This window comes from Varanus komodoensis, unplaced genomic scaffold (genome assembly GCF_004798865.1).
Source record: "Varanus komodoensis strain SLA01 unplaced genomic scaffold, ASM479886v1 scaffold68, whole genome shotgun sequence".
NCBI lineage: Eukaryota > Metazoa > Chordata > Lepidosauria > Squamata > Varanidae > Varanus > Varanus komodoensis.
Window position 1 is genome coordinate 1,761,306 of NW_025336321.1, and position 27,201 is coordinate 1,788,506.

The 27,201-nt window shown below is 38.7% G+C and overlaps 1 protein-coding gene across 1 annotated transcript in view; it reads right to left on the reverse strand.

Annotated features, from left to right (window-relative positions):
* Positions 1 to 12,736: 12,736 nt before the first annotated feature.
* Positions 12,737 to 27,201, reverse strand: part of SKAP2 (src kinase associated phosphoprotein 2) — a 59,374-nt gene continuing 44,909 nt past the window's right edge. The window contains exons 9-10 of the mRNA XM_044450729.1: positions 16,995 to 17,096; positions 12,737 to 15,167 (exon numbers count right to left, since the gene is read on the reverse strand). Coding sequence (XP_044306664.1) covers positions 17,004 to 17,096 — 93 coding nt within the window. The 3' untranslated portion in view covers positions 12,737 to 15,167; positions 16,995 to 17,003. The remainder of the gene's footprint in view (positions 15,168 to 16,994; positions 17,097 to 27,201) is intronic.

Genomic DNA, 27,201 nt, shown 5'->3' on the forward strand with positions numbered 1-27,201 from the left:
CTTTCGGCTAAAAGGAGGGAGGGAAGGAAAAAGAACACATCTCCCTTTGCTCCGGGAAAAAAAGACGCACACATAGCATTATTGTGAAATACAGCCTCGCTGGTACCCTGCAGAAGGGTTCGCTCCAGCACTGGCGTACTTCAGAGACCAATTTGTTTAGCTGATCACTGTCTCTTTGACGTGGCTGCAAATGTTACCTTTCTTTTTCAATCAAAAACACAGCAGGGTGTGCCATCTGTTTGGCAGAGGCTCTCGCTCTCTTCCCCAATGCCTTTTTGTGCTGATCATTTTACATGGCAATTTGTTCTAACCACTCCCCCCCCCCCCCCAACACGCTCTACTTTGGTCTTGGTAAAATCTAACTTTTCATGAATTTTTCAAATGCGATTGCACCGAAGAAGCCTTTTGCTTTTTTGTGTCTAGTCATCTTAAAGGCTCAGTAGAGAAGTCCAAATAGGAGTCCAAGAGAAATAGATCCTGCCTCCCTGACTCTCGTCGTGTGGATGATTTAAACCTGACAAGGCTATTTTTACTTCTGACTGTTGTGTTCCAAGTCATTTTCCGTTTTATGTTTTAACCTAAGTGCCACTACTAATTAAAAGATTAATGGTCAAGATCCCTCCCGCCATTACAGCTTTGTTGTTGTTGTTGTTAAAGCAAGTTAACATGAAAGCAACTGCATAAGGTTCGATTGTCATTAGATCAGCAGCATCTAGGCTGAAAAGAGCTTTAAATCCCTTTCCCCTCTGTTTAAAATGCAACTCAGGAAAGTGGTACCTTCAGTACATCAGCGTGGATGCTGAAGCCGCAGGACTAGCAGTTGGGTCTGGGGATGCTTTTGGTATGCAAATGAATTATTCCTCATTTTTCTGCTACGCACATACATAAGCTAGCCCTCATTAGAATTCAGTATCAGCCTGCTTTTCTAACGTTAATTTTCCAGTTATATCAGAAATACAAGGGGAGGAGCGTTTCTACTAGAATTAGGATCTCATAATTCTGAAAATATACGTTTCTTTACTTTGTGTAAATTATTAATTAACAGGGGAAAGGGAATTATTGCATTTTCAGTTTCTTTCTTGAAAGTAGACACAAATTCTTTTCCATCCTTGCATATGTATTAATAGCTAGCATGTGCTTTGCATAGAGTTTGAGACCACAGCGACATTTGATTTTTATTTTAAAGTGTTGCAGATAAAGTTCCGCTGCTGTGAAACCTTGGCACCCCTTTTCCTCTGAAGGGAACAGTGGAGTAATATGCAAATAAAGAAGAGTAGTACAGGGCTTTTTCAATATCCAGGAATAACTCAGAAGAACATTAGGTGCAACTGTTCTTTTATCAGGTCTGTGGTGGAAAGAAGCTTAGCAAAAAGAAAGCTATCAATATAAAATGGTTCAGGAAGTGACTACTTTAATGCCTTTTTATCAAGCCAGAAAAAAAAGTTTGTTAATGTTTGTATCAAGAGTCCAAATGCATATTTATTGGTAATTTTTGTGGCAAAAATTAGGCATTAACACTATTAAGGAGACATTGTGGTCAAATTACTTTTTCAGAGTGGTGATTTGCAGAGATTTGTTTGCTGTTCAGTTCCTTCTTTCTGAGGCTGGACACCAGAAACTACCAGATATGCGCTTCAGTTTACATGCATAAAGAGCACAGTCCACACATAAGAAATAACACAGAGCACTGAAAATCTCAATTTTTAAAATCTTGATTAGTCAGTTTTAATTATTTAATCAAATATGTTATTTATGCCTCTTCTGTTCTATAATTTCAGCCTTAGAACAAAATTGTATCTGAAGAATTACTTGCTTTTCAAAGAAAGAATCTTCCCTTATTTGTATATTCAGAAGTTATAGATCTTTTTATGTAGATCTGTTGTAGTTTCCTTTGAAAAGCGATGGTAAAAATTACCACTTAAGTCATGATGAAAAGTTACTGGAATTGATTAAGCAGGATTTAATGGCTATAAATTTGAACTCTTGATGCAATGGCTTAAAATGTTTTAAAGACAAATGAATTTCTTTTAAAATTCTTTCCAGCTACATATTTTAAATTATGCCCCTCAGTAGCATATATGGTTTATCAAAAATAGCCCAGAGCAAAGGGAAAATAACTTCTAGTGCCAAAGCAATGAACCTTCAGTAAAACCAGCTGTAGAGAAATGTTCCTCTTTACCACGTGGTAAATACTGAGGCACAAAACTACATTTAGCGTAATCTTAATCTTTAAAAATTTAAAAACCCTTTAAAAATTAAGACAACTAAATAGGGTATAATGCTGCTCCTTTCAACATATGCTTCCAATGTAATAAAGTAATCAATATAGGAACATTTATTGCTATAAACCCACACATGAAAAAAGCTTAGAGAAGATCCCTGCTTGGATATCTGTTGCTTTTGAGAACATGCTTTATTTCCCCTCTCAGAATTAATATTAATTCACACGTATTACTCGAACAGCAGACTCTCTTGCGCAACCCATCCTGATCTCCCCTGCCTCTGAAACTGTATGACATTATTTAAAATACTCTAGATTGCAGTTTGGTTTCTGTTTCCATTCGTTCTGCACAACGTGGTGTGTAAAGTTGAAGTAGACTAGATAACCATTCTCAAGCCAATCAGAGCTATATTTTACTTGGCCTTACAATAGCAGTCAATGTTTACAGGAGAAACAGCAATTACATTTCCCCAGCATATGCCCAAGAAAGTAGCTGCATCACTGACATGACATCAAAACATATAATATACTTAGCAGGTCTGATTTGGTGTGTGTTGACAGTGTGAGTACATGCCTACGCAAAAGTAAGCCCCATGGGTTTCAGTGGCACTTCCCCACAGGTACATGACCACAGGATTGTAGCCTTAGGGTACATTTTGTACCGCTGTCAGATACAAAGGCCGCGTATAGCATGTAACTATGAGAGCAAAATTATTACCATTACAAGCTATCGCTCCTCCCTGAAAAAATGAATTTGTGATGTTGTCTTCATGGAGGTGCTAAGGAAGTTGAAACTCCATGCTGGCACCTAAAAGCCAAAGACAGGCTATTCAGAGCAGAGACATGGAAAGTCTCTCCCTCCTTTGGAGACTGTATTGCTACTTTGCGTATTCATTGTGGGGTTACACTTGGAAATACGCATGCACAGATGTATACAGTTCTGTGTCCCTTGTCTGTGTGTAGCCATTCTTGCTGCCAGCTCCAGTTGGGCTGGGATGTCCAGATGTGGTCAAGGAATGAGTATTACAGTCACAATACTCCTTTGTTTCTCCACAGTGCACTCAATTCTTTATCAGAAAACTCCCTGAGCAAGGCTGTGTGTTCTCTCTTTACAGAAGTGTCCTTATGACAGTGGAAAGCACAGGAAGTGGTCCTAGAAAATCCGTGTTGCTCCATGCTGAGGGAATGTGCTTTGCCTGCAGTAAGACTGGGAAGAGCCACATCTGAACCCCTGGAGAGCTGTTGCCACTCATTGTGAGTATCTTTTGGCTCTCCAGTTGTTTTAGCCTACAGCTGCCATCATCATTTGCCGTGGCATCAGCTGGCTAGACCTGATAGGACTTCTGGAGGGCCAGAGGGTTCCTGTCCATGGGGTAGAAAATACTGAGGCAGATAGTCTAATGATCTGTCTTGGTATGGGCAGCTTCCTAAATAAGTCATACCCAGCTTGGTATGATCACACAATTTTCGGTCAGCTCTGTGCAAAGGAAACAGCTCTAACAGAAGTACTAGGGAGTACCAGAACACTCTGTACATCCAAAAACTTATTTAACACTTTAAGGAGGTCCCATACGGACTTGAAATATGGAGATAATCTCTCATGTCCAGTAGATTCCTCCAACTATTCTGGAGGTGATGAAATGAAAGGAAATGAACTATCTCAGTAAAATGTTGAGATGATGATGGTGGGAAGCTCATTAATGGGTTGATGTTATGCTTGTCCTCAAGAAGTAACACTCATAACCTTTAAGTTTGCAGACTTATAGAGATCATGGGTCCATCTCTGCACTTGGATTCTCAAGTGGTATCATTGGCCAAGAAAGTAAAAATCTACATCTATCGTGACCTGTGTACATCAACCCTTCTCAGCTTAAGCTCCCCATTGGTAAATGTATCCTTAATTTTTCTTCAGAAGGTATTGCTAAGAACAAATATAAAGATTGGAGGTGCATGTAAATGTAAGTGCCTGTTCAAGGATTGTGTGGTATCCCAAAAATTGCTTGTCTTTGGGAAGATCCTTCCTGGGGCATACTTAGGCTTTATATGCTATACAGGTGCCATGCTTTAATGACAGGCAATTTTGTTAGTTCCCCCTACTGGATTCATTCAAATATAGGCACTTGGGAGATCCATAAAAAACAAACTGCCAAAGGAGACACTGATTTTCTTCACATTCAAAAGAATACAGTGGAGCTGAAAGCCTATGATCTTTTACATACAGATTATATGGCAATGCAGAAAGTGGTTCGGTTTGTATAGAGGTCTCATGCAGATGTGCGATGCCTCTTTATTCCAAAAGAAAGACGATAGAATATGTGTGTGCTTAACATGCTATGAATATACTTCTTTCATTGGAATAAACAGGACAACGACAACTGTGTAGATAGGTGAACCCCAGGCATGCAATGGAGTTCTTGCACTCATCAACACATTAATTGACAAAAATGGCATTGTACACATCTTTAAATAGAATTTATCTGGCACCACACTGTCCTTCCTATCCTTCTCTTAGACCAACCTTCCCTAAACTGATGCATTGAACTGCAGCTCTCACAGCTATTGGTCATTCAGAGGATGATGAAAGTTATAGTCCTACACATCTGCAGCGTACCAAGTTGGGGGAAACTGACAATTGGGGTTCTACCTTTAGAAGTTTCTTTAAACAGAAGGTGGCCCCCATTTTACTACAATTTCCAACATGTAAATCTGGAAAGTTTACTTGCTCAGTGCACAAGCAAGAAACCACACATGGGAAGGAGATTAGAATTCAGCCCAAACTCTCTAAATCCTAGATGAGAGAACTGGGAATTTAAAATGTGCAGTATACCCAATGTTTCCATCTGGATAGGAGGTGTATGATATGAAGGAGAGCTTCTTCAGACAGCTGGAGATCAAAGTCATTCACAACCTGTCTTTCAGAAAAGTATTCCATAACCTTTAAATTCCAGACAAGAATGACTTCTCACCTACAACTAGGGTCACTGGATCTATGGAATACAATTCTGCACTCTTAGCATATCTCCAGAAAGTCAAAACATAGTTTCAGTGAAGGCCATTCTGTGGAATTCATAGGTGACTGATCATCTTACATACCCATTCTACTTAAAGACAGTAACATTCAGAACATTATTTTGGGAGTTTTTAGCATACTTACTGTGAAGTTAGCTCAAATGAAACAAATCAATCTGACATAGAAGTATGTGAGTTTAAACCTGCACCTGGATCTTCTGTACATGTCAGGTCCACATTCTTTTAAACAGAGAAAATATTTCAGTGGTGATTTGATTCTTAGGTTTTAACTGCTGAGACAATTGTGCAGTTCATGTTTGAAATTTTATTGCAAGCCATTTTGAACAGATTGCTGTAAAAACAAGATATACATTTCCAAACCAATTGTATAGGAGTGGAAATACCCAACCTAGTGATCTGCTACTGGTATAAACCATACATTAGTTATTAAAGTGGAGAATTGCTTTTTATAGAATTACCATAGAATATACTGGGATTCAAGGCTAGGGATGAATGCTGTTTTTTTCCTGATAATTCTATGACCCAGAACATGGCACAACCACCAGTCAGCCAAAGTGAGTTGTCATGTCATCTGAACTCAGATTGCTTTCAATGGGGTAACTTTTTTTTTTTTTTGCAACAAACCACGTTCAATCCATGATGGCTTGTCAATTCATCCTGGATTGTAGGGATCAGCTGTTGAGCCCATATGGAAGAGCAGCAAAAGCCCCTGACTGTAACAGCCCCTGTTACCAACTGATGCCCATGTAGCACTTTGGAATGACCATCCTGGGTTCACCACTTTTAAAAATGGCCCCAGAAAATCATGAAAATGTGCTTAAATTCCTCTCTCATTACTGTAGGTGCTCAAATTTGCCCTCCATTTGTGTCCCAGACACTAAATTTGCATACAATGTATATGTTTTAGTTTTTTTGTTTTTTTAAAGCTGCCATAGAATGGCGGTGATCAAAACCATAAGCATTTTGAAAAGGAATCACAAAATGAATATGTGTATGGAGCCAATCTCTCTCCTTCCTGGAGCAGCTGGAGATGGGATACTGTTGAAATGGTGGAGAGGGCTGAGGAGTATCAGTTCAATTCCTGAAAGTGATATTTTCCCTTTTCCCATTTGGTATATCTACTCTTGCCTTTTCTGTCCAGCACTATCTGAGTGCCTTTTAACTGACAATCTAGCTATTAAACCCTGGCAACTGTGTGCAAATCAGCCTATATGCAGCCTTGACTTGTCATTTTCTGTGTATGATTGCTACTCACTTCAGTGCTCCCTCTGACAAGCTGAAACATACAAGGAAATTGACATGGTGATGCTACAAATATCAGATAAACATGACCACTGCCACCACCAAACACATTTGCACTATTTTCTGGGCCCCTGAAAGAAGTACAACCCCCAATGCACATTGTTGAGCCTCTGATGTCTTTTTTTAAAACAAGGAATGAAAAGGCAGAGCAATTGGAATAGTGGACAAGATGTGATACAGGCTGGAGATGGGTGGAGGGGGCACCTGATTGTCAGATGCCTCATGGAAAATTCCATGTTGCTTATGCACAGGGTGGCTTAGTGAGTTGCATGAGCCTGCCCTATAGGCATGCATTCACTTCTTGTACTCTGCTCAAGCTTCTTTATAGATATATCAGCCCTTTGAAAACCATGAAAACGAATCATAATGCCAGCGACTGCATTGTTCATGAATGACAAGTTTTATAAACCATCTTAAGTGCTGGACTTTTCTGGTTTGGTATTCTCAGTAAGTATAATGTTATGCATAGAGAGAAGCATTTCCATAAGAGAGCATAAATTCAGGAAAATAAAAGTTAAGATTTAACAGTTTTGCATTTTTCCTGACTATGGCACTCTCTAGAAGTATTGGACTTCAATGTCCACCATCACCAGCCAGCACGATAGACCATGGGAATGATAGGAATCATAGTCTAGCAATTCTGGCCAGCATGGGGAAAGTTGAATGGGCTTAGAAGTTTTTATCAGTGTTCCCCATGACGTCTGCTCCCATTTACTGGGCTTCATTTAGATAGGGCTTTCAGACCACATCAGTGATTCCAGATACCATATTCCAAACTTCCCGCTAACATTTGATGCAAGGGAGGCCAGAACACAGCAGCCAAAATGATTGTTTGTTCTGAGACTTCTGCTTTATTGTGGCTATAAAGGGGGTTTCTCTTTATGAGAACACAGAATGAGATTCATAGACACTGGCAATCATAAAGTACATCACATCCAGTTGACCCTTGTGTCTTATTTGCTTAGCAAAATATTGGAAGGGACATGCTTTCAGTACTGTAGGACTTTTAAAGCTATTGAATTTGGCCCTTTCAAGAGACCATTTTCTCCAAGAGGAAAATAATCCGTACTGGTAGGTGACTCCCCACTTTTATCCTGAACTGAATTGCCTTTGCTGAAAGGAATTTTGAACCAGGAAGGATCCAATTAAAGAGCAGTTTCTCTCAGGTCTGCTATGCAAAACCAGAACTGTTCTGGGATCTTAAATGTTGATGGTGTTCCCCTTGTGCCATGGACTTCTGTTATACCTTATTTATCAGCATAAGCTGAAAATACCCTGTCCTGTTGTAAGATGATTTTAAATGATTCCATCTAAATGAATAGAAACATTTATTAACAAGTCAAGAGCCATGGAAAGGGTTTGCTTCATTAGCTCTAGGAATCAGGCACTTCACTCTTTTTACTTATCATCTGCAGGATTAGATCCAAATGTATCCTCTTGTTCATGGAAGCATCTTGGATCCACTAGGGGACTGCAGGACCAAAAGTGGAATTATGTATTTCAGGACTCCCCTGCAGCCCACTGGGTCCTCCCAACCCTCCAGAGGAAATACTAGAGAGGTGCTTAAGTAAGGAGAATTCAACACTTAAGAGCACCTTTTGGTGGGAGGTGGACGGTTTACTCATGAAACTCTGGATCCAAACCAATGTACTGATTTACATTGCTTCATTGTTATTTTAACCTTCTTGCCCTTAATTTGCTCTTCTCTTTATATAAAATGTGCATCTAAAAAAATCCACTTAAACTGTTGTTGTTTCATTAGATTCCATGAAATTACAATCATATGTTGTAATTTAGTCACCTCCACATAGCTTTTCAGCCCAAAATCACATTTGGAAAGGCATTTGTGTTATTTGAAGTTAATGGAATTTAAGGAACTGAATAAAGCTCAGTAAAACTTTTTGATCATCTTGCTTTATATAGAAGCAGAAACTAACATCTTCAGACAGTGCTCAAACTTTACTTTGTATTAATGTATCCTGTAATATATATCAGTACAAAAAGATGACTCTTGCGATGATTTTCCTCCCATCTTAATTTTGTACCATAGTATTCTTGAATCAATTTTTTAATGGGGGGATTTTATTACTATAAAATAGGAGGCAGATTAAAGCCCTATGTCAGACAGAAAAGGTCATTCCTTTAGGACTCAGCATGTCCTAATTAGTGTGTGCTGGTTTTAACCTATAAAGCTCTACATGACTTGGGACCACAATACCTGACTAAAGGCCTCTCCTAATCCCAAACTACAGTAATGATCTGGGACTTGCCTTCAACTGTTACTTCCAAGGGAGCTTGGTTGGTAGCAACGAGGGGAAGGGCCTTTCCAGTGACATCCTCCCAGTCATGGAACAAGCTTCTGGTGCTCACCTGGCACCATCCTTGATATCTTGTGAGCACCAGTTAAGACTGTCCTCTATGACAAGTCATGTAATTAGTTTTAAGATGTATTGTTGCACTGTCAACTGCTGCACAGGTCTTGTGACTTAATTTGAGTAAGCTACTGTAGCTGTTAGTATCTGGTTTTACCATCTGTATTTTTATTATATTGCATTTTATCTGTTGTAAAGTGCCTAGACAGCTTCAGCTACTGAGTGGTAAAGAACTATAATCAATAACAATAGTAATGATAATTATAATACATGCATTCTTATTTCTACTTATCTAGGTCTTTGGCTAGGTCTTATGATGCCAATCTTTGCACTGAATGGTGAGAAAATTTGACCATCATGGAGACTCTGAGATCATTGACATACGGTGCTTCCAATTCCATGAAGTATGTTTGGAGGATCAAAATCACAGCATGTGGTTAAACACTTTGTCTTCTCCCATCCTCTCCTCATTTGAGCTCTTGGCTTAAGTGAGTAACTTCCTGATTTGATCCAACAAAACTTTGCTGCTTCATCTGAATTACTAAACCATGTTCTAAGCTGAGATCAAACCATAGCTTCCAAAATGCAACTTGAAGGATTGGAAATTGTACCTCCACCAAGCCAAGTGGCTGGATTGGATCCCTACTTAGTTGAACTTAAGTTGCATTGAAATCAACTTATTTAATGATTTCATGAAATAAATATGCATAGTTTGCATCCAGCCCTCTGTCTTGTAAAGGTTGTTCACTATTATTTGTCTCATCACTGAGAAACCCAATGCCCAGGGCTCCTCAACAGTATATGTTCCTGCACTTCCTCAACATATAGAGTTAGACTGCAGTAATAAAACACTTACCTGGGAATTTGGTCCATTCACCTAAATGTGACTTTCTGTGAGTAGCTGAACATAAAGTTGGACAGCAAGTCTCAGAGTAACTATAGACAAATTTGGATATGATTTCTTTTCCTTAAATCTCATTCCATCCTCATAATGTATACATTCTTGATATATCATATAACTCAAATTTCTTTCTCTAATCAGAATTTGTGTTTGAAATGTCCGTTTGAACTTCATGGATTTACATGAACTGAAACAAAGCTTCTAACTCTTTTCACATGCTAATTTGTTCCTCAGTTATGCTTATTTGCAAATAGTCTTTTATTTCACCATGGGCACATCTAATTTATTTCAGCACTGGTGCATCTGAGATAAGCAAGAAGAGTCAGAACAATATACTTGGCAGACTTTGAGTTTGGGCCAAATACCTCATGAGCTTCTGCTTTCGGCAGCATTTTAGAAGCGCTTTTTGAGCATCGTCCTCTAAGAGTGCTGCCTGTTAAGTAATCCAGTCAAATGCAGCAGAAGTGCAATCTTCACTAATTTTAACCTATCTTTGAATCTGGAATCAAAGAGATTTGTAATAGCATGACCTGGCTGTAATTGTATTTTCATTGTTATTGTTGCCATTAAAAACTGCTTTTAGATGCATGCCATTCTTTATTTGGGGGGTGGGGGCAGGGATCACAAGTTATTTTAAAAAATTCTACTCACTCCAGTTCTTCTTCAGACCTTGGTGAAACAAGAAAACTTTTCCCGTATCTGAGATTTTACATCGAAATAGGACATTTAATGAAAAGCACTGATAACAGCACAATGGCAAGGGCTTATACTGCTTCACATGCATCGTTACTATGATCCTTACAACAGTCCCGCAATGCAGCCTGTTACCATCACCACCTTAGCATAATTATTCTCCTCAAAAATTATTTGCCCCCTATTGCTATCGCTGAGGCTAAGAGCACAGCGGCTTGCTTGAGGCCACCCACTGAGTTCATGACCGAGATGGGATTTACGTCTGGAATACCCAGGTTCAAATGTGGATGGACCAGCAGCACCAAAGGGAACTGTTCATCCCAGGGCTGCCTTGACCTATGAGACACTCTTGCGTAATAATGGAGGTGGAAGGAGAAGGAAGAGCTCCAGTCAGACAAGAGGCAAAACCTGTTAAGGGGTGTGTGTAGTTTGCAGAGGCTGATGAACCTAAAAATCTGGGTGTGAGACAAGCCTGGGTCAATGAGGGGTGACTTTGCTCAGGGCCCTGCACTGTGATGGCAGCTCTTCCTTTCCAGTGAGCACAAGGAAGCCCACCATGAATGCAAGTTATGTGGTTTTGCTGCATGGCACTGTGGGCAATTAGGAGGATGGCTGCCCAGCATTCTCCAGAGGAGAGGCTACCCAGCTGTTCCCTGTCCAAGCAGAAATGGCCATGAGGGCACAGCAGGGAGACCATGGATGGCTCCATGCTAAAGGCCCCCCAAACTAGAGCCGGGCTCCATATGAGAAGGGCCCTGCTTTGAGAACAAGAGGTCAGGACTATTTCTGACACATTCCGTTTGTGACTTCAACCACCCTGTTTCCTGCACTAGCTGACATTTCTGCAGGGTTATATTTATGTGATAAAGAGGAAAGAGAAACAAGTCCAGGAAGTCTCCATATGCAATTTTATTAGCACAAAAATAATTGTTTGGATTGTTGTCAAAACACAAAGTTTTATGAAAGAGAGAGCAAGTGGGCATGTGTAGATGTTGTGGGCAAGCACACACATGTATATGGGATAGAGGATGACAGAGTCAAGCAGATAAGGAGACTTGAGTGTTGGGACCAGACCTTTCAGTGAGCCATGGGGACATTTTAGTATCTCTCCTAACGTTGGGAAATAAAACTACTTAAGCTTGGCTTGTTCAATGGCGGACATGAATATCCTCTTCTGAAGTACTTTATATCTTTCTATTGAACATAATTCACTTGAATTTGCCCCACATCCTATGTATTGGATGTTGCGCCCCATTATATTAATTGTTATGAAAGAGGAGAGTCTTTCCTCTTGTTATCATCTGTTATAATACTTAACATTTACTTCTTAACATAGGATCTCATTGTCCTAACTGTATAAGATCTTTCTTTGTTCCTGCCTCATTGTCAGCCTTATCCTAAGTATATTTACTCAGAGAGACGTTCCGCTGAATTCAATGGGACTTGCACCTCCACAGTGTATGTGCGTAAGATTACAGCCAACCACCACTCATGTGTGTTTACTTGGAAGCAAGTCCCACTGCATCCAGTGGGGCTTACTCGTAAGTGGGTACGCAACCGCAATCTAGTTTTTCTTTACCCCCACTTCCCCCTTTTAGCCTGTTTTTCCCTCACCAGTAAGTCAGTACAAACAGTCCCCATTAATTGGCCTTCTAATAGCTGAGAATCTTTCGAAAGGGAGGCTGAGTGAGGCATGAGGGGCTTAGGAATATTTGCACCTCTGCTATTGCTGATTCCTAGAACTGACAACAAAACTGTGTCTGCCCATACTCTGTTGCACTGTACAAAACATCAGTGAGATTGATCCCTATGAATCATTCTAAGTTCTCAAACAAAGCACCACGTCTCATTCTCAGCCATAGGAAATGCAAATACAAAGAAGAATTCAGATGATAGCAGTTTAGGAACATGAAGCCATATGACCAAGTGAATTACTGTATGCAGATGCACAGGAAATAATTGTACAAGGCAGCATGGATACATCACAGTACCACTGCAATGGAAGACATTTGTATTACCTTTACTTCTCTGAATAAATTCAGATGACAGCACCATTTCATTTCTTCATTCAGTTTGGAGGCCAGATGGCATTAGAATCATTTACTTCACCTTGTTGTGTTTAATTACTACAATCAACACACTATTTTCCAAATTAATCATAACAAAGTAATTTCATTAGTAACACAGCAGGCTGTTGAATTATTAGCATCATAACAGTTTGCAAACAATTAAACTTTATTTGAACCTTAAAAATTTGCAGCGTGGAACATTATTGTAAGATCTAATGGCAGTATAGTACAAATCCAGTACAGAGCAAATAATCAAGCAAAATGCTGCATAAAATATGACTTACAAAATAGCTCTTTTCGTATTCAGAAGAATACAAAGGAAGAATAAGCAAACAGTGAGAACAAAGCAATTAGCATATAGTGCAACATTCTTTTCTTTTTTAGTCACATTAATAGGGAATTTGCACATCCCAAAAAAGGTTATGGTATTTGTCAAGATTTCAAAACAAACATTTCAACTCTTTTACTTTGCTGGTTTATTCCAAGGCATGTCTGGTTAAAAGATGAGAATATAATATCTTAGAAATACCTTCTTCTTTTTTACAAGTGTGTGTATTTGCTAACATATCACTTTGTACTATGTGAGGAAAAAGGTTATGAAAACAATAAAACTGCTGCTGTCTATATCATCCTATCAACAGAAAAAAATGGTTTGAAGGGTCTGTCATTCATCAGTTGGCTAAGGACTCCCTCTCCTGGATTTACATGAAAAAGTGAAAGTAAGACCCTCCAAATATTTTAAGCTGCAAAAAATTCATCTGTGCATGACAAACTCCTGTGGGGGGATGGGTTTCCCAGCAATTCAACCTGCAGTGAAAGTCTACTGCCATCTACTGGCAAATCTCGGTCATACAAAAATGTTTTTCTCCAAATTCTCCTATTTAAAGCTATACTGGTATTAGGTAACTGTGATGTAACTCTTGGTTTGTTAATGAGCATTGTTTCTCAGGGATTTCAGTCACAGCCATTAATGGCTTTAATCCTTGTTTAAAAAAAGATATTCGTTTGCCGATAACCTCTCTTTAAATAAGAATGGCATTTTGTCAATGAACTATGAATTATATCAAAAAAACATCATTTTTTTCATTATTTCAAAATGCAACTGAAGTAAAATTATTCCCTGACTACTGCTCTGGATGACAGTGGAGGGACTAACCTCTAACATGCAATTAATTTGTTAGGGAGAAGGTTAACAGCTTTGCCTTCCCTTTGACATGCCAATTTTATGGACTGCCTAGACTTAGTTGAGTGGGAGCTAACTGGGACTAACTTTGACAGCAGTCCTACACACACTTACTGGAAGATAAAGTTGGAGAGCTCAATAGGACCTACATCTGAGTATATAAAGGACTGCACTGTTAGCCTGCATCCAGTCTTCTATACGTGAAAGCTTGCCCTCAATTGCCATGGTAAGAACATATTCAAACATGCTTTCTTGCCTGCAGTTTGGAGTGGCACAGTCCAGGAATAATTCTACAAGCTTCTGAATACACGATATGGCATAATCACTTTTTACCATGTGTTAAATTGTTTGCTTGTCTAGGCCTCTGTTTACTAGGTTCTGTTTGGAAAAACCGAATAGCAACAAGGAGCAATACAGTACCAAGTCATCTCTAAAAAATGCACAAGATGCACAAAACAACAGCCATACTGTTTCTGTTTATATATATTTTGTGAGACCATGTTAACCTGAGAAGTGTCTTAGTCATTCTTGGTATTACAAGTGCATTCATTATAATACTAAAATCTAAACATACCATATAAAGTTATAATCTACACCCAGCTGACTAAGCTAGGAGGAAAGCCGTACAGTAATCAAAATTACTGTGATACAACTGTGTACAAGCAAGAAACCCAGAAAAGGAAAAGGTCAACCCATTCAACACCACCACAACCACCACTACCGTTTGCAATGTTCTGGGAAGGAGCATTTCACACCCTTCCCAAATCACTACTAGAGACCCAGGAATACGTAGGAATTGGTTCTATAAAGTGCAACACAAAGCTCCTCCAGTTACATTAAAATTGTAGATTGTGTTACGATTCATACAAAGTAGAATCTACTACCACAGAGTCAAGAACTAATAATTTGAATCTATTTAAGCATACGTTTCTATTTAAAGTAAAATGAAATGTACTGTTTGAAAGGGGAAAAGCCAGAAGAACATTAACAAGAAAGAGCCATTACTGTTTATCACATACATAAAGTAGAAGTATAACATCTTGGGAATACATTTTGCATCACTCATCTCAAAATGGATATAAGACTGTCCAGGGCTTCTTGCAGATCTACCTCTCCTTCTTTTCAACTGAATCTGCTCAGGATACTTTTTCTGTGCTTTGGGTCCATTTAGTAAAACAGTAATAAATGCATGAATTCAACATTTTCTCACCTCACCCTATCACCAGCACGACAGTTGACAATGTCCAAAGCAGCTCATAAGGAACACCAAAGATCAAACATAGCATTATAACTGAAACACAGACACAAAGGTTTGTGCTTTTAGTAGGCGTCTGTATGTGTTTTTCACTGGCATCTGTGGCACTATGCTAGTCGTTGTCCAATACATAGACTCCACCTGATTAGAGAGGAAAATAAATAAATGAAATCCACATAATAAGTATCATGCATTATTATTTTCTATACTATCCAATAGTCAAAGCTCTCTGGGAAGTTTATTACACTTCAAACCAACGGCATCAGTCTCCAATAAGGATGTAGACAAGCACACATAGAAATGCACAAGCCAATCAAGAAGACCACAAGGGCCTTTATTTCTATCATAACTATAAAGTATATTTGAAAATTTTAAACAGAAAGTTGTCCTTACCTGCACTGATCAAGTTTTAAAGGAAGAGATGGCAATGATGAAATTCAATGCATTTTAGCCAAACTACAGCTATCCCCAAGCCTTCCATAAACAGTAGCTAAGGGAGCCAGCATGAAAGATTGCCCCTGCCTCCCTCCAATATCTGATCACAACGGAAATCTCCTTAGCCCTTTGTGTTGCATGGCCACTAATAGTTACCCATTGTAAGCTATAACAATGCTACTTGCTAGGATGTGTTCACAGAACCAGGAATATTAACACTGGCTTGAGAACATTCTTGATTCAAATTGTGGTAGATGGCAACCCACCAATGGAGAACACTTTCTTGACATGCCTACATCTCTTTAGTTTTATCTTTGTGCCCATGGAATGAAACCACAAGCCTGAATTAAATCTTAGCTGCAGGATGTTGGAATTGTCAGGGGTTGTTGTCGGATCTCTTCCACCTTGTGATAATGTAAGAATGGAAGCGTGTGGGGATAAGGTCTGAAGCAAGCATATCCCCAAGCCAACTTTAGCATTCCTAGATTTGTAAACAAACCCTAGTAAGCAGCACAACCTCATTTCTCTGAATGGCCTGGAAGCCTTTTAAATCATTCCTATAATAAGAAATGTGGACACACGGGGAGTGCAGCACAGTGTCATCATCTGACTGCAGCGTACACTGAATGCAGTAATGGGTATTCTGCAGCAAAATTATGGTCCTTACTTAAAACAGCTATGAAGCAAACAGCATGCAGGGAAATGAACTTATAAAGTCCCATATATGTGAAATACCACACATATATACCTCGTATAAGATGGGGGAAAACAAAGGATACAGTGCAAATGGGCCTATTGATTTTCCATGGGACTCTTAAGCACCAATTAGATTTCTCCCATGGAAAGCAGTCAGACTTAGCTTTGCTAGGATCATTTTCAGACTCTGCATTAAAAGTAGTTTCAGGCTGCACAGAGACAGAACTGCACTGGGCACAGTGTGTGAGGGGCTCCTGACTCTGATGTCTCAAGCCCCTCTTCCCCTTCCCTGGAATGATCATGGTGGTGGTGGTTGTGATAATTCTAATATTAATAGCCATCAAAAATATAAAGTTTGTATTAATAAATGTATGAAGGTAGTGCCTTAAAATGAAAAGGAAGCGAGCCTGTTTGAAGAATGAGGACAAGGGCAAGACTGAGCCAGCGTTCATTTTGCTAGTCTGTATGTCTGTCATTTATGCCGTGAAGGCAAGAGGGAGCCAGGCTCACCGTGGACGAGAAAAATCTATTGTGATTCCTGCTTCAGTGTTACATCTGTATGCCTCTTTAGAAAATTGAGGTTGAATAATGCTGGTTGCAGAAAGGATGTTACATCATGGAATGCATTTTTTTAAAAAAAGAACAACACAATAATTCATTTGATTTTTTTAAAAAATCATATATGACTTTTTTCTTTCCGATTTATTTATTTATTTATTTAGCTGCAATCTTTGTCAACAGAACTGCAGCAAAGGTTCCAGGAAAAGAAATCTGTATGAAACAGAGAGCAAGGGAACATATAAGCCATTACAGAAGATTGAATTAAAATGTACTTACCCGGGCCTCTCAAATATCATACATCTCCATTATGTAGGCTTTAGGCACCAAGCCAATGGTTCCTTTCATTTCTCCTACCCACCAGCCAAACCTATTGTACTCCTAATTGAAAACAATATGCAATATTAACCTTTAGTCCGATATAAATGCAATAGAGTTTTGCATGTGACTCCTTAAGTTTCTTCCTTATATACAGTTACAAGAGCATGAATGGAAAATTAAAACATTAAGGAGTTGTGTGTGTGTGTGTGTGTGTGTGTGTTTCTGAAGCACTTGAAATGCAGTTAAGCAAGGCAGGAAATTACATTTTAAAATACCAGGTATCTATTACTATGTCTGGGGGTGGAGCGGGGGAGAGGGAAATTCTAACTATATATGGATCCCCATAACTAGCCAAAGTTCACCCAAGGAGCAGACAGGAATGGAATCATATAATGACATGTTTTATAGAAGAAATATACAGAGATATGCACACTGTACCAGTATTATTCATACAAATCCTGTACCTAAGTATACTTAGTTGGATTTTTGCTTTTAATGACATAAAATTAGTTTGTTGCTGTTTACCTGGCGTTTGTTTTTTGGTATTATCCATGTCATATTATTTTATATGATTTATCACATTATTACGCTCACCAGGAAAACTTTTATTCAGTAGTTTCTGAACCGAGTTCACCTTGCTTCCTCGGAGTGTTTTGTTCCCTACAACTGGCATGCTTCCTACCTTCTTCCAACCAAAGCATATTAACAGCTAACATCTGAAAACGAGTACTGTATAATAAGCAAGACAAATATCCACAGGGACCCATTCAGTAATGCAGTCTCAAGCTGTAAAGGACCTTGGTTTGTTAACGCCATGTTGAGTTCACACAGAAGAATGATGCTTTCCATACAATCTCTGTACCTTCCCAGAACCCACCTTTGCATCATGCCAGAAATTTTATCGCAGCTCTTATATGCCTGGCAGATGACTAATGTATTGTGGTTTGGAAATTTGTTTAGGCTTAGCAAGATAAATATGACACAAAACAGGTATATGATAGTTTAAGGACACAATATTTTCCAAAAGCAATACCACGTAAGAGCACTGTGGGATCTAAATGTAATTTTTGTCTCTCTAAGGTAAATATCCATAAGATCAATCCTAGCAGCAGCTCAATGACTTTCAATAGCTGAAACTGCACCCTTGCATGCTGCCTAACATGGGAAGCAGCAGAAAAATGGGAGACCTCATTTACAAACCAGACTTTCTTACTTAAACTAGGAAAGCAGAACACGCATGACTTGGTTTATGATGGACTAGGCCATCAAGGGTTGTTTAACCCACCAAGAGCTGTGGCATATGCCAGGTGACATTTTGAATACACAACTGCAAGTGGAGCATTGCTCTATCATGCGAAGACTGTTTAATTCACAAATAATCCTCAGTAATTGGGTCTGAATGAGAGAGCAACCCCTGCTTGTGAGCCAGTTGTATCATGCAAAGAGGTCCAATGACTTAGATAATGGAAAACTCCAACCTTCTGCTTCAGGTCTTTACCAAGGAAACATCGATGTTTTTACCTGAAGCTAAGTATTAATAGAATGCTGAGGAGAATCTGTCATGTATATGAGATGCAAATTCACCCGTCCCTTTCTAGAGCTTTTAGAAGAATGAAAACTCTGAAGTACAAATATTACTCCCATCCCTTGAAGGACAATTTTCTCATGCCACATCTATTAACTCTACACTCACATATGCTCTCTATCCTCGCCATCTTCAGTTGATGCTCATCTCCCACCTGCTTCCATCTGTTACACCCAGGTTGTGCTATTCAGACAATCCAAAAGGCATCTTGCTTCCCGAAGCAGGCTATACCTTGTTCCCTTTCCAAGGACCTCCTGATCTGGCACTAACACCCATTATCCTGGAAGTGGCAGCAGAAGCTCTTGTACAGGCACACCAAAACACAAACAAGACGGCAGCGTTTTGTAATGGGTGCAGTCTTGGTTATAAAAAACAATGGACTTCTCCTGTGGTGTGAACGATTTTAAAAACATGAGTGAGGCTGTGAACACCATGGCATATGCTAAGCACAGTCATTAGCTGAGCACCTACAACAACAAACAGGCCCAAGCTCTGCATTCAAAACACATGCCTGCAGGGGACCGAGAGGCGCTCCAGGAAGGAGTGCATTTCCCCTGTTCCCCATTGCAGTGAATGATGCTGCTTCATCAGAGCATAGCAGAACTGGGCCACTCAGCCAGCCAGGAGGAGCGTTATGCCTACAGCAGCACTGGAATGACTGTTCTGGGGCCAAAGCCCTCAAAGGCAAGAGGCGCTTGCTGTCTCACCAGGGGTTCAGATGCTCCAGCTGTGAGTGTTTGTTTAATAAACACATGTTTTATCCCACATTAGCCTGCTTAAATACACAGTCTATGTCTCTACAGACTTAAAGAGCAAGTCATCACTCATGATGCCAGCCCTCACCTGTGCTACAGAAAGCTTGCCAAGAAAGCTTTCGGAAAAGGGGAGAAACAAAAGAAAAGAAGAAAAAAATCACCAAGCACCACTTTTGAAGGTTAGCCAGGGGAAATACTCTTACATGAGACTAAGAGCAAACAACACGCAGTTTACAGAGAGCTGCTTTAGTTAAGTGATCATTACAGTTTTATGATGAATGGCAGAGAATAAAAGCACTGTACTAAAATACAGAATGGAAATATTCCATGCTGATATTTTGTGAACCTGAGAACAACATACTTAGGAAAAACTACTTCAGAAGCCTCCAATTATTTATTTTAAGTTGATTTCTTTAAAACTTTCAATTACTTGCTATTTCCGAATATACAATTTAATGTGCTTGTGTCAGGCTAAATGTTCAGATGAAGTGGATGGTGATGTAACAGTCTAGTAAGCTAATTTATGGATTGGCTGCAGACATTAGAATAGAAAGGACAAGAAGGCAACAGCAGTTGCTTCTACTTTATCATTACTATTCTTGGTATGAGCCTCATGAGCAAAATGAATCACAATGAAAGCATCTGTAGTATAAGCAAGAACAAATGAAAACACAAACTGGCTTTATGGGGAATGCAGCAGGTCAGAATCATCATTGCAAAGAGATGCCTTTTAACTAGCTAATGTATTTACAGTTCTTCCTTAAAATGCTTCTAACTTTCATACACACACAAAAGACTGTTGCAGATGCATTACTTTCAGTGACAATTAAAAGCAACTGATTCAGGCTACCCTAAGAGTAATACACAAAATACTGCACTGGCACAGTATACAGAATAAATAAGTAAATCTTAACATTCACTTCCAGGGAAGCTATATTAGGGGAATGCCTATATTCTAGAAAAGCTTTTCCCAAGCTGGCGCTCTCCAGATGTGCTAGGCTTCAGCTCTGATAATCTGCAGCAAGCATTTGTACTATTTACCATGCCTTTGCTCAATATTTTTTAATTTGTTGAGAACATCAAATCAATTAAAGAAAGGATTATAGTTTCAGAATACAGAGGTTAAGATACAAATGTAACTGTTTCTCAAAATGAAATGCTGACAAAATAATTTATGCTACGGAACAGCTCTTTAAATGCAGCAGTTCATGTAAGAGATCAGAAAGATTACTTCTCTCTGCAGAGAATGGGCTTTTTGGAGCATCTCTAGAATTTAAAAGTCATGTCTCTGTTCTGCCGCTAACAAACAGACATTATGAAGCAGCCAAATATTTAATTTTAGTGGAAAATGTGCACCATGGAAACCTCAGGTGTTGGTTGCCTATTTACCCTTATTCAGGTATGACTAAGGCTACTACCTGGTATTCCTCATAAATTTAGGTATACTGTGTATTCTTCCCATCAGCTATAGCTTTGGCAATTGACTCCACTTCAGAGAGACTGATAAAATAATGAAGAGTCCTTTAATCTGCAGGAAACCATTCCAGTCAATTTATAAGAAATATTGCATTCCTTTGTAGGATGTGTAATTATTTTCTATTAATCATGCGCTATAAAGCTACATTATGTGGTTATTCTGTTATCACTAGAAAGAGGCCTGCAGTCAGCTCCTGACAATGTTAGGTAATTACTAACACAAAGCTTCTTTCTCCCTCTGTAGAAATGCTATCAAGATCCAGGAGCTCTGTAATGCTTTATTGTATGAAAATAACTCTCCAAAGAAATTAAAGAGCTGCATAATAAATTGCTTAAAGGCAAACCTGGGTATCTTTCGGAGAGAGGAAGAGAAGGAGAGAAGGCAGGAAAATTCTTTCGTGTGTGTGTGGGGTGGGGGGGGGTAGATCCAGACTTTGTCATACTTAGAGAAGACCCAAAGAAATCAATAAAACAAGTTAGTCATGACTGATTTAGTTAGGTCCCATTTGTTTCAATGGGCTTACTCTGCATATGATTGAGTCTGGCTCCTACACTTTGGAAGAGAACATAAAAACACATAAAAACATAAAAGAACTAGCAGAGGCATTTCAAAACACTTTAATAATAATGACAGGAACCCAAACTTCATCTAGAACAATTAATCACCTTTCCTGAAACACTTTGCAACCTGGCAGGAAATTTTGATTGTGCAAGTACTTGGTTATCCAAGAGGTTTTGGCTGCAAGCCTACACATAGTTGAGGTGGCTTAAATCCCAAAACTTCAGAATTTCATTTCTAATAAATTAGTCAGGAATAGATTTAAGAAAAACCATGTGCTTCCTTAGTATAAGAGAAATCATAGATTTCAACAGGATTTTTTAAAAAAACTCTATCAAAGGGTAAAGAAAAATATATAGTTTGGTTATATAGAGTAGGCCTTTTAAAAAACTTCTTAATGTAACAATGTAAGTATACTTGTTTATTCTCTCTAAGGAATGGAAAAACTGTACTCTTCCAGACAGAGTTGGTCTCTGGCTCCCACCACCCATCAAACAGGGTCAATGATGAGTGGACTGTAAGAGCTGAGGCCCTTTGGATGATTTCTTCCAGAAGTGGTAGACATCATCATCTGCCTGTATAATAATGGTGCTAGAGAGACGGAGGGTGTTTAGGTATTTATAAGGCAACAGAAAACCAACATGCAGACAGAAGTTCATCATACTGAATCACCTTTGCCAAAGTTGTAAATCAACTCAAATATGCCTAATTTGCATTTCAAACTAGGTCACCAACTGAATCACATGCAAGGATCTGTGTGGGTGGATGGTTCTGACTTCTAGCCAAAGGGCTGGACTAAATTGCCTTTTTGATCCTTCTGCCTCATTAACGTCATCATACAACAGCCCATCATGGGTAACTAGCCACAAAGCGTTTCTCATGATACCTGAATAGCCATCCTGCTTTGGAAGGAGTGGCTATTTTGGCCCAAACTATCACCCTGACAAGCCACAGCTTGTTCGAGGCATTGTTTGACCCACAATGGGGTGCTGTACAGTCTAAAGCTGGCAAAGTAATTTCATTATGGGCTGTGGACAATGGTTAGAAAGCTCCTTGGCAAAAGCAGGAAAAACCTGTGCTGCTCTTTGTGATCTTGCCCATGCCACCACCAGTGACAACCCAAATGGCTCTATTAAATGACCATCACTGGTTTGCCATCCTTGTTTCCTTTGGTTTTCAAACTTGTATGCTGTGTTTTAGGGACTCTGAAAAAAAAAAGACTCAAAAAGTGGAAGAGGTAATATCTCCCTTTCCTTGAGCAGCTGTGACAGAGCACAGTGAAAACTGTCAGTTCAACACTTAAAAGCCAAATATCACATTCCTGAAGGGGGTGATAGTGATAATACCTCCTTTTGGTGCACTTACTTCCATTGTTTTTCCCTTACTATATATCAGTCAGGCAACTGACAGCTGGCAGCCATGCTCAAGTTAAGTCTATATGCTGTCTCACCATGTCAGTTTCCATGTATGTTACCAATGAGGCCTTGACAAGTAATTTATACTGGACAGCTATAAGTGCAAACCAGGGCAGCTGCAAAAGTCTAAGCAATAAAATTAAATTAAAAGCAAAATAGCACAATTAAAAAACCAAAATTTTAAAAATTGCTCCATAAATAAGTTAAAAACAGCAGCTAACAAAAAGGATTAGTTAGTTCTTCAGGGAGGGAAAGACAAGACAGATTCTGCTGTGAAGGATATGGGGAAGGAGGACTAAGGGGAAGAAAGGGGAAAACAAATCATAGTGAGCCGGATCAACTGTCCAGAGAAAAAGTTGCAAGGCGCCATAGGTTGCTCTGTGCAGAACCCACACCATGTAGCTAATTTACAGGGTAGGTTGGCATGTTGTGCCACACTATCAATTTCTTCTGTGACCCTGATCAAGTACTTTTTGGCAGCACAGCTCTCTCACAGACCTGTAACACCTGAGAATGAACCTAGCTATTCATTATCCCCTGAGCTCAGGAAAGCTCATGCCAGATAAAAAGTTGTGGGGCATCCTCTTGATTTGCAAACTTTCCATATACAAAGTACTTCCACACAAGCAGTCTTGAATGTGCATGCCTAATGATGCAGCAGAACAGGGCAGAGTTCCACCAGAGACAATAAATCAGATCCAGAGATGACAGTCATGCTTTAATCCTATGTCGCTTTCCTAATTTTTTCATGACTAATTTGATCCATTAATTTAAATGAAACTAAAGCACAACACTCTTTCCAAATCTTCCCTCTGAACTGGGTGCCTTCCATATATTTTGGACTACAGCCCTCGGCATTCCTGACCATTGCCCATGCTATCTGGGGCTCACAGGATATGTTTGCAGAGCACTATTATTATTATTATTATTATTATTATTATTATTATTATTATTATTATTACATTTCTATGCCGCCCCTTGCCGAAACCTCGGGGCGGCTTACAACATGATAAAATACATTGAAATACAATAGTACATAATAAATTACCATTAAATATAAAAATACAAAAAATGCTGAGGAAAGCTGTATTCTTCTAAAAAGTAGACCTCTGTGGTACATCTAAGTAAACACATGCAGAATAGCACTGTAACGTAGTATGGATCCAAACTGCTAAATCTGCATTGGGATCTACATGGTCAACAGTGAGATTCAGGCAATTTACAGTAATGATTTCATTCAACTCTGCAGCAGCCCATGAAAAGGAGTTCATTATTTTTAAGAACAAATGGGAACTGAGAGACAGTCAGTGCAGCTGAATCCAGGTGCAAGAGAAGCCCTACTTACTGACACACAGTGGCTCTCTGTTCAATTGATTTGTGTAAAACTATTTAAATGCAGTGTTATTCCAAACCTAGTCTGGATTAGTAAGTCAAAACATCAGTATCAACTGCAGTAATTTTGAACAGCATTCCCCAATCTGGCATTCTCCAGATGGATGGGACACAAAGTCAGCATCCCCAGTGGAATATCTAGAAGGTGCTAAGTTAGAGAAGCCCGTTCTATGCTTGTGTCTCTCTGCAACATGTGGTTGTACCCTTTCAGACTGGTAAGCAATACAGTACTTATGTAAAACTGTATGTATCCATCCCTGTAGATAAATGACTATGTCTTTATCTCAACATTAGTTGATTAAATGTACAGGCTACAAATATACTCCAGAGTTAAGTGGATAACTGGCATTTCTTGACAAAATACAACTTGAGCAGAAAGGTCTGGGTCATGCATTACTTTAATAGATTTTTGTTTTCTTGTTGGATGAAATTTCTAGTTAAGATCTGAGAAACATGTTTTGTTTTTCTCAAAACGTCTCTGATCATTTTCACGAATTCCTACTTGGTATTAATAATACAATACCAAACATAGTTTGTATGTATTGACAGTTCTGGAAGTGCTCCAGTAAAGAGTTGCAGATATATTTCATTTTGGGGGACAGTTAGCCTTGTGTAGCATTAGTATGCACTGAATTAGAAACAAAAATAAGCATAGTGACAGGCATCCTCTGAGGTATGGCACTCATCATCCCAGTAAATGTTATTTATTGCTGTCACAATAGGAGAATGGAAGTCTCATTGGCAGAATATCTAGTCATAAGCTGAGTGCATGAATCTAGTGTTGTATTATAAAGCAAGAACCAAAAGGCCTGGTAATATACTCAACACAGCGTCATAATCATTTGAATCAGGCACAGGGAATTACACAGTTTTACAATTTGCAATCATCACATCACAAATTAGCTCTCCCCTTTGCCAGGAAGCCTCTGACCACAATGAAACTTGCAAATGAACGTTCAAAATTTATGTACAGTTTGTGGAGCAAAAAAAGGATCAGGATTTCGAATTGGCTGCCTCTTGCAGCCACATTTGCTTTTAAAAAGCTCAATTATTATTTTTTTAAATCCTAATTTCTGCAGTGCATAACCACTAAAATTGGAGGTTTTTTTTACGGTCCCATCATCCTTAAATTCTAATTTATGTTCACATTTTAACACTGTTTTGAAAACTTAGCAAGAAATAGGGGGAAACATTAAATATCAGATTCCTCTGTTGCTATTTTAAAATATTTTTATTTATTTTTATTTTTGCAGCATCACTTCTGAATATTACTGTCACGTTAAATTCCTCTGTGTATTACAAAATGTTAATGTTTTATTATATAGAGAACCATGCAAAGATTATTCTTGCATAAAAGTCAGAATAAAACAAACCAAAAAAATCAGCTCATAGCAAAGACCAAGTAGGGATTTAGATGAACACTTTTTATAGCTGGCTTATGATCACAAATATCATTCATCTGGAAAGGATGTGCAGTCACTATGTTCCTATTTATTACTGCCACATTTTTTTTCTTTTTAAATGACAGTCGAGGACTATAATCCTGTGAACTTTCCATCTGCCAGAAATATAAGAGAACGTAAGAAACAACAAAATGTACTTGTATATGAATAATGTACATCTCGAGGATTTGGAGCACAAAGGCAAACTTGAATAGCCCTAGTTGATGCCAAGGAAATCTTTGCATGTAAAATTACAGCACTTCATATTCAATGTCGTATGAAAGTCTGCAATACTGCATCTGACTTAATACAGGTTTTGTGTCCAGCACTGTTTATAATGGGAAACGGGCAGTTAGATGCCCAAAACATAGTCATAAATTAAAGGAGCCCAAATGTTGTATAGATTCATTGTTAAATGCACCTGAACTCCTGCCTTTATAAGTGCCATTGTTTTCAATACTATGAATGTTTCGGAAAAGTGTGGAATCTGCTGAAACATAGGAAGGGAAAAAAACCCTAATATTTGGGGGACCAGATTTCCTCACAAAAATGTTATTGGTAGGAGCTCCAAATATATATTTTGACTGCTTTCGTTATAGCGGGCACTACTGTTATTTAAATTTACTGCATTAAAATAATGTTTTGTGCCTACACAAGTATTTTATCTTTGCGCTGATATTACATGCTTCCTACAACTTATAATACTTATGCTCAATTCCTTATCAACAGACTAAAATTTCCTCAGGATTGATGTCAACAGGGAACTGATATATGATCAGAAAGTAATAAGCAATAGCTAAGATCAAGCCCATGTTGAATTTATGACACCATTTTGGAACTGCACACATTAGTGTCTCTCAACGCCTGCATCTTTCATTTAAACCACTAGATGGCATAAAACTGTGCTGGATTTTATTTTTTTTTAAGCACAAGAATGATCCAAGTGTCATAAAGCTTGAAACATTAACTGAAGGCATTAAGAAATATTTGTTCAAGTCTTTAATCTTTGGAGACTCTAGATTATATTTTACCTTGATTGTATTCTTAACAAACTCTTTGTCTGTAACATTCAGTCCTTGCTCAGAAAAAGTACAGATAGATTATTCACTGGCATTTTGCTTTCCAGAGTCTCTAAACTCAGTTCTGACATGAAACCTCATTTTGCTGAAAAAAATTGCAATGACTTAACTGAAAGTGGGTTGAATTTTGACTAAATTTCTTTGAAGCTTTGGAGAAAAAATGATTCCTGAGAAGATAATGTCCATATATCTGGACTAGCTGCAGCAGACAAAAATATAATGCCAAGGACCAAACACACATAAACAAGGAATGACAGAGGATAGAGGTGAAGGGAAAGATTCACTTTACCTCATGCTTTCACTTGTGGGTCAAATGAGCCATTAATCTGGCCATTAAAAAGCTGCATGCAATATAAGTATAGAATAGTAGAGTGGTTAAAGAGGAGCTTAACACATTATAGGAAACTGGATTTACTCTTCGTTTACTCAGTTAAGTGAAACGTCTAGCATTCATAAGTACAA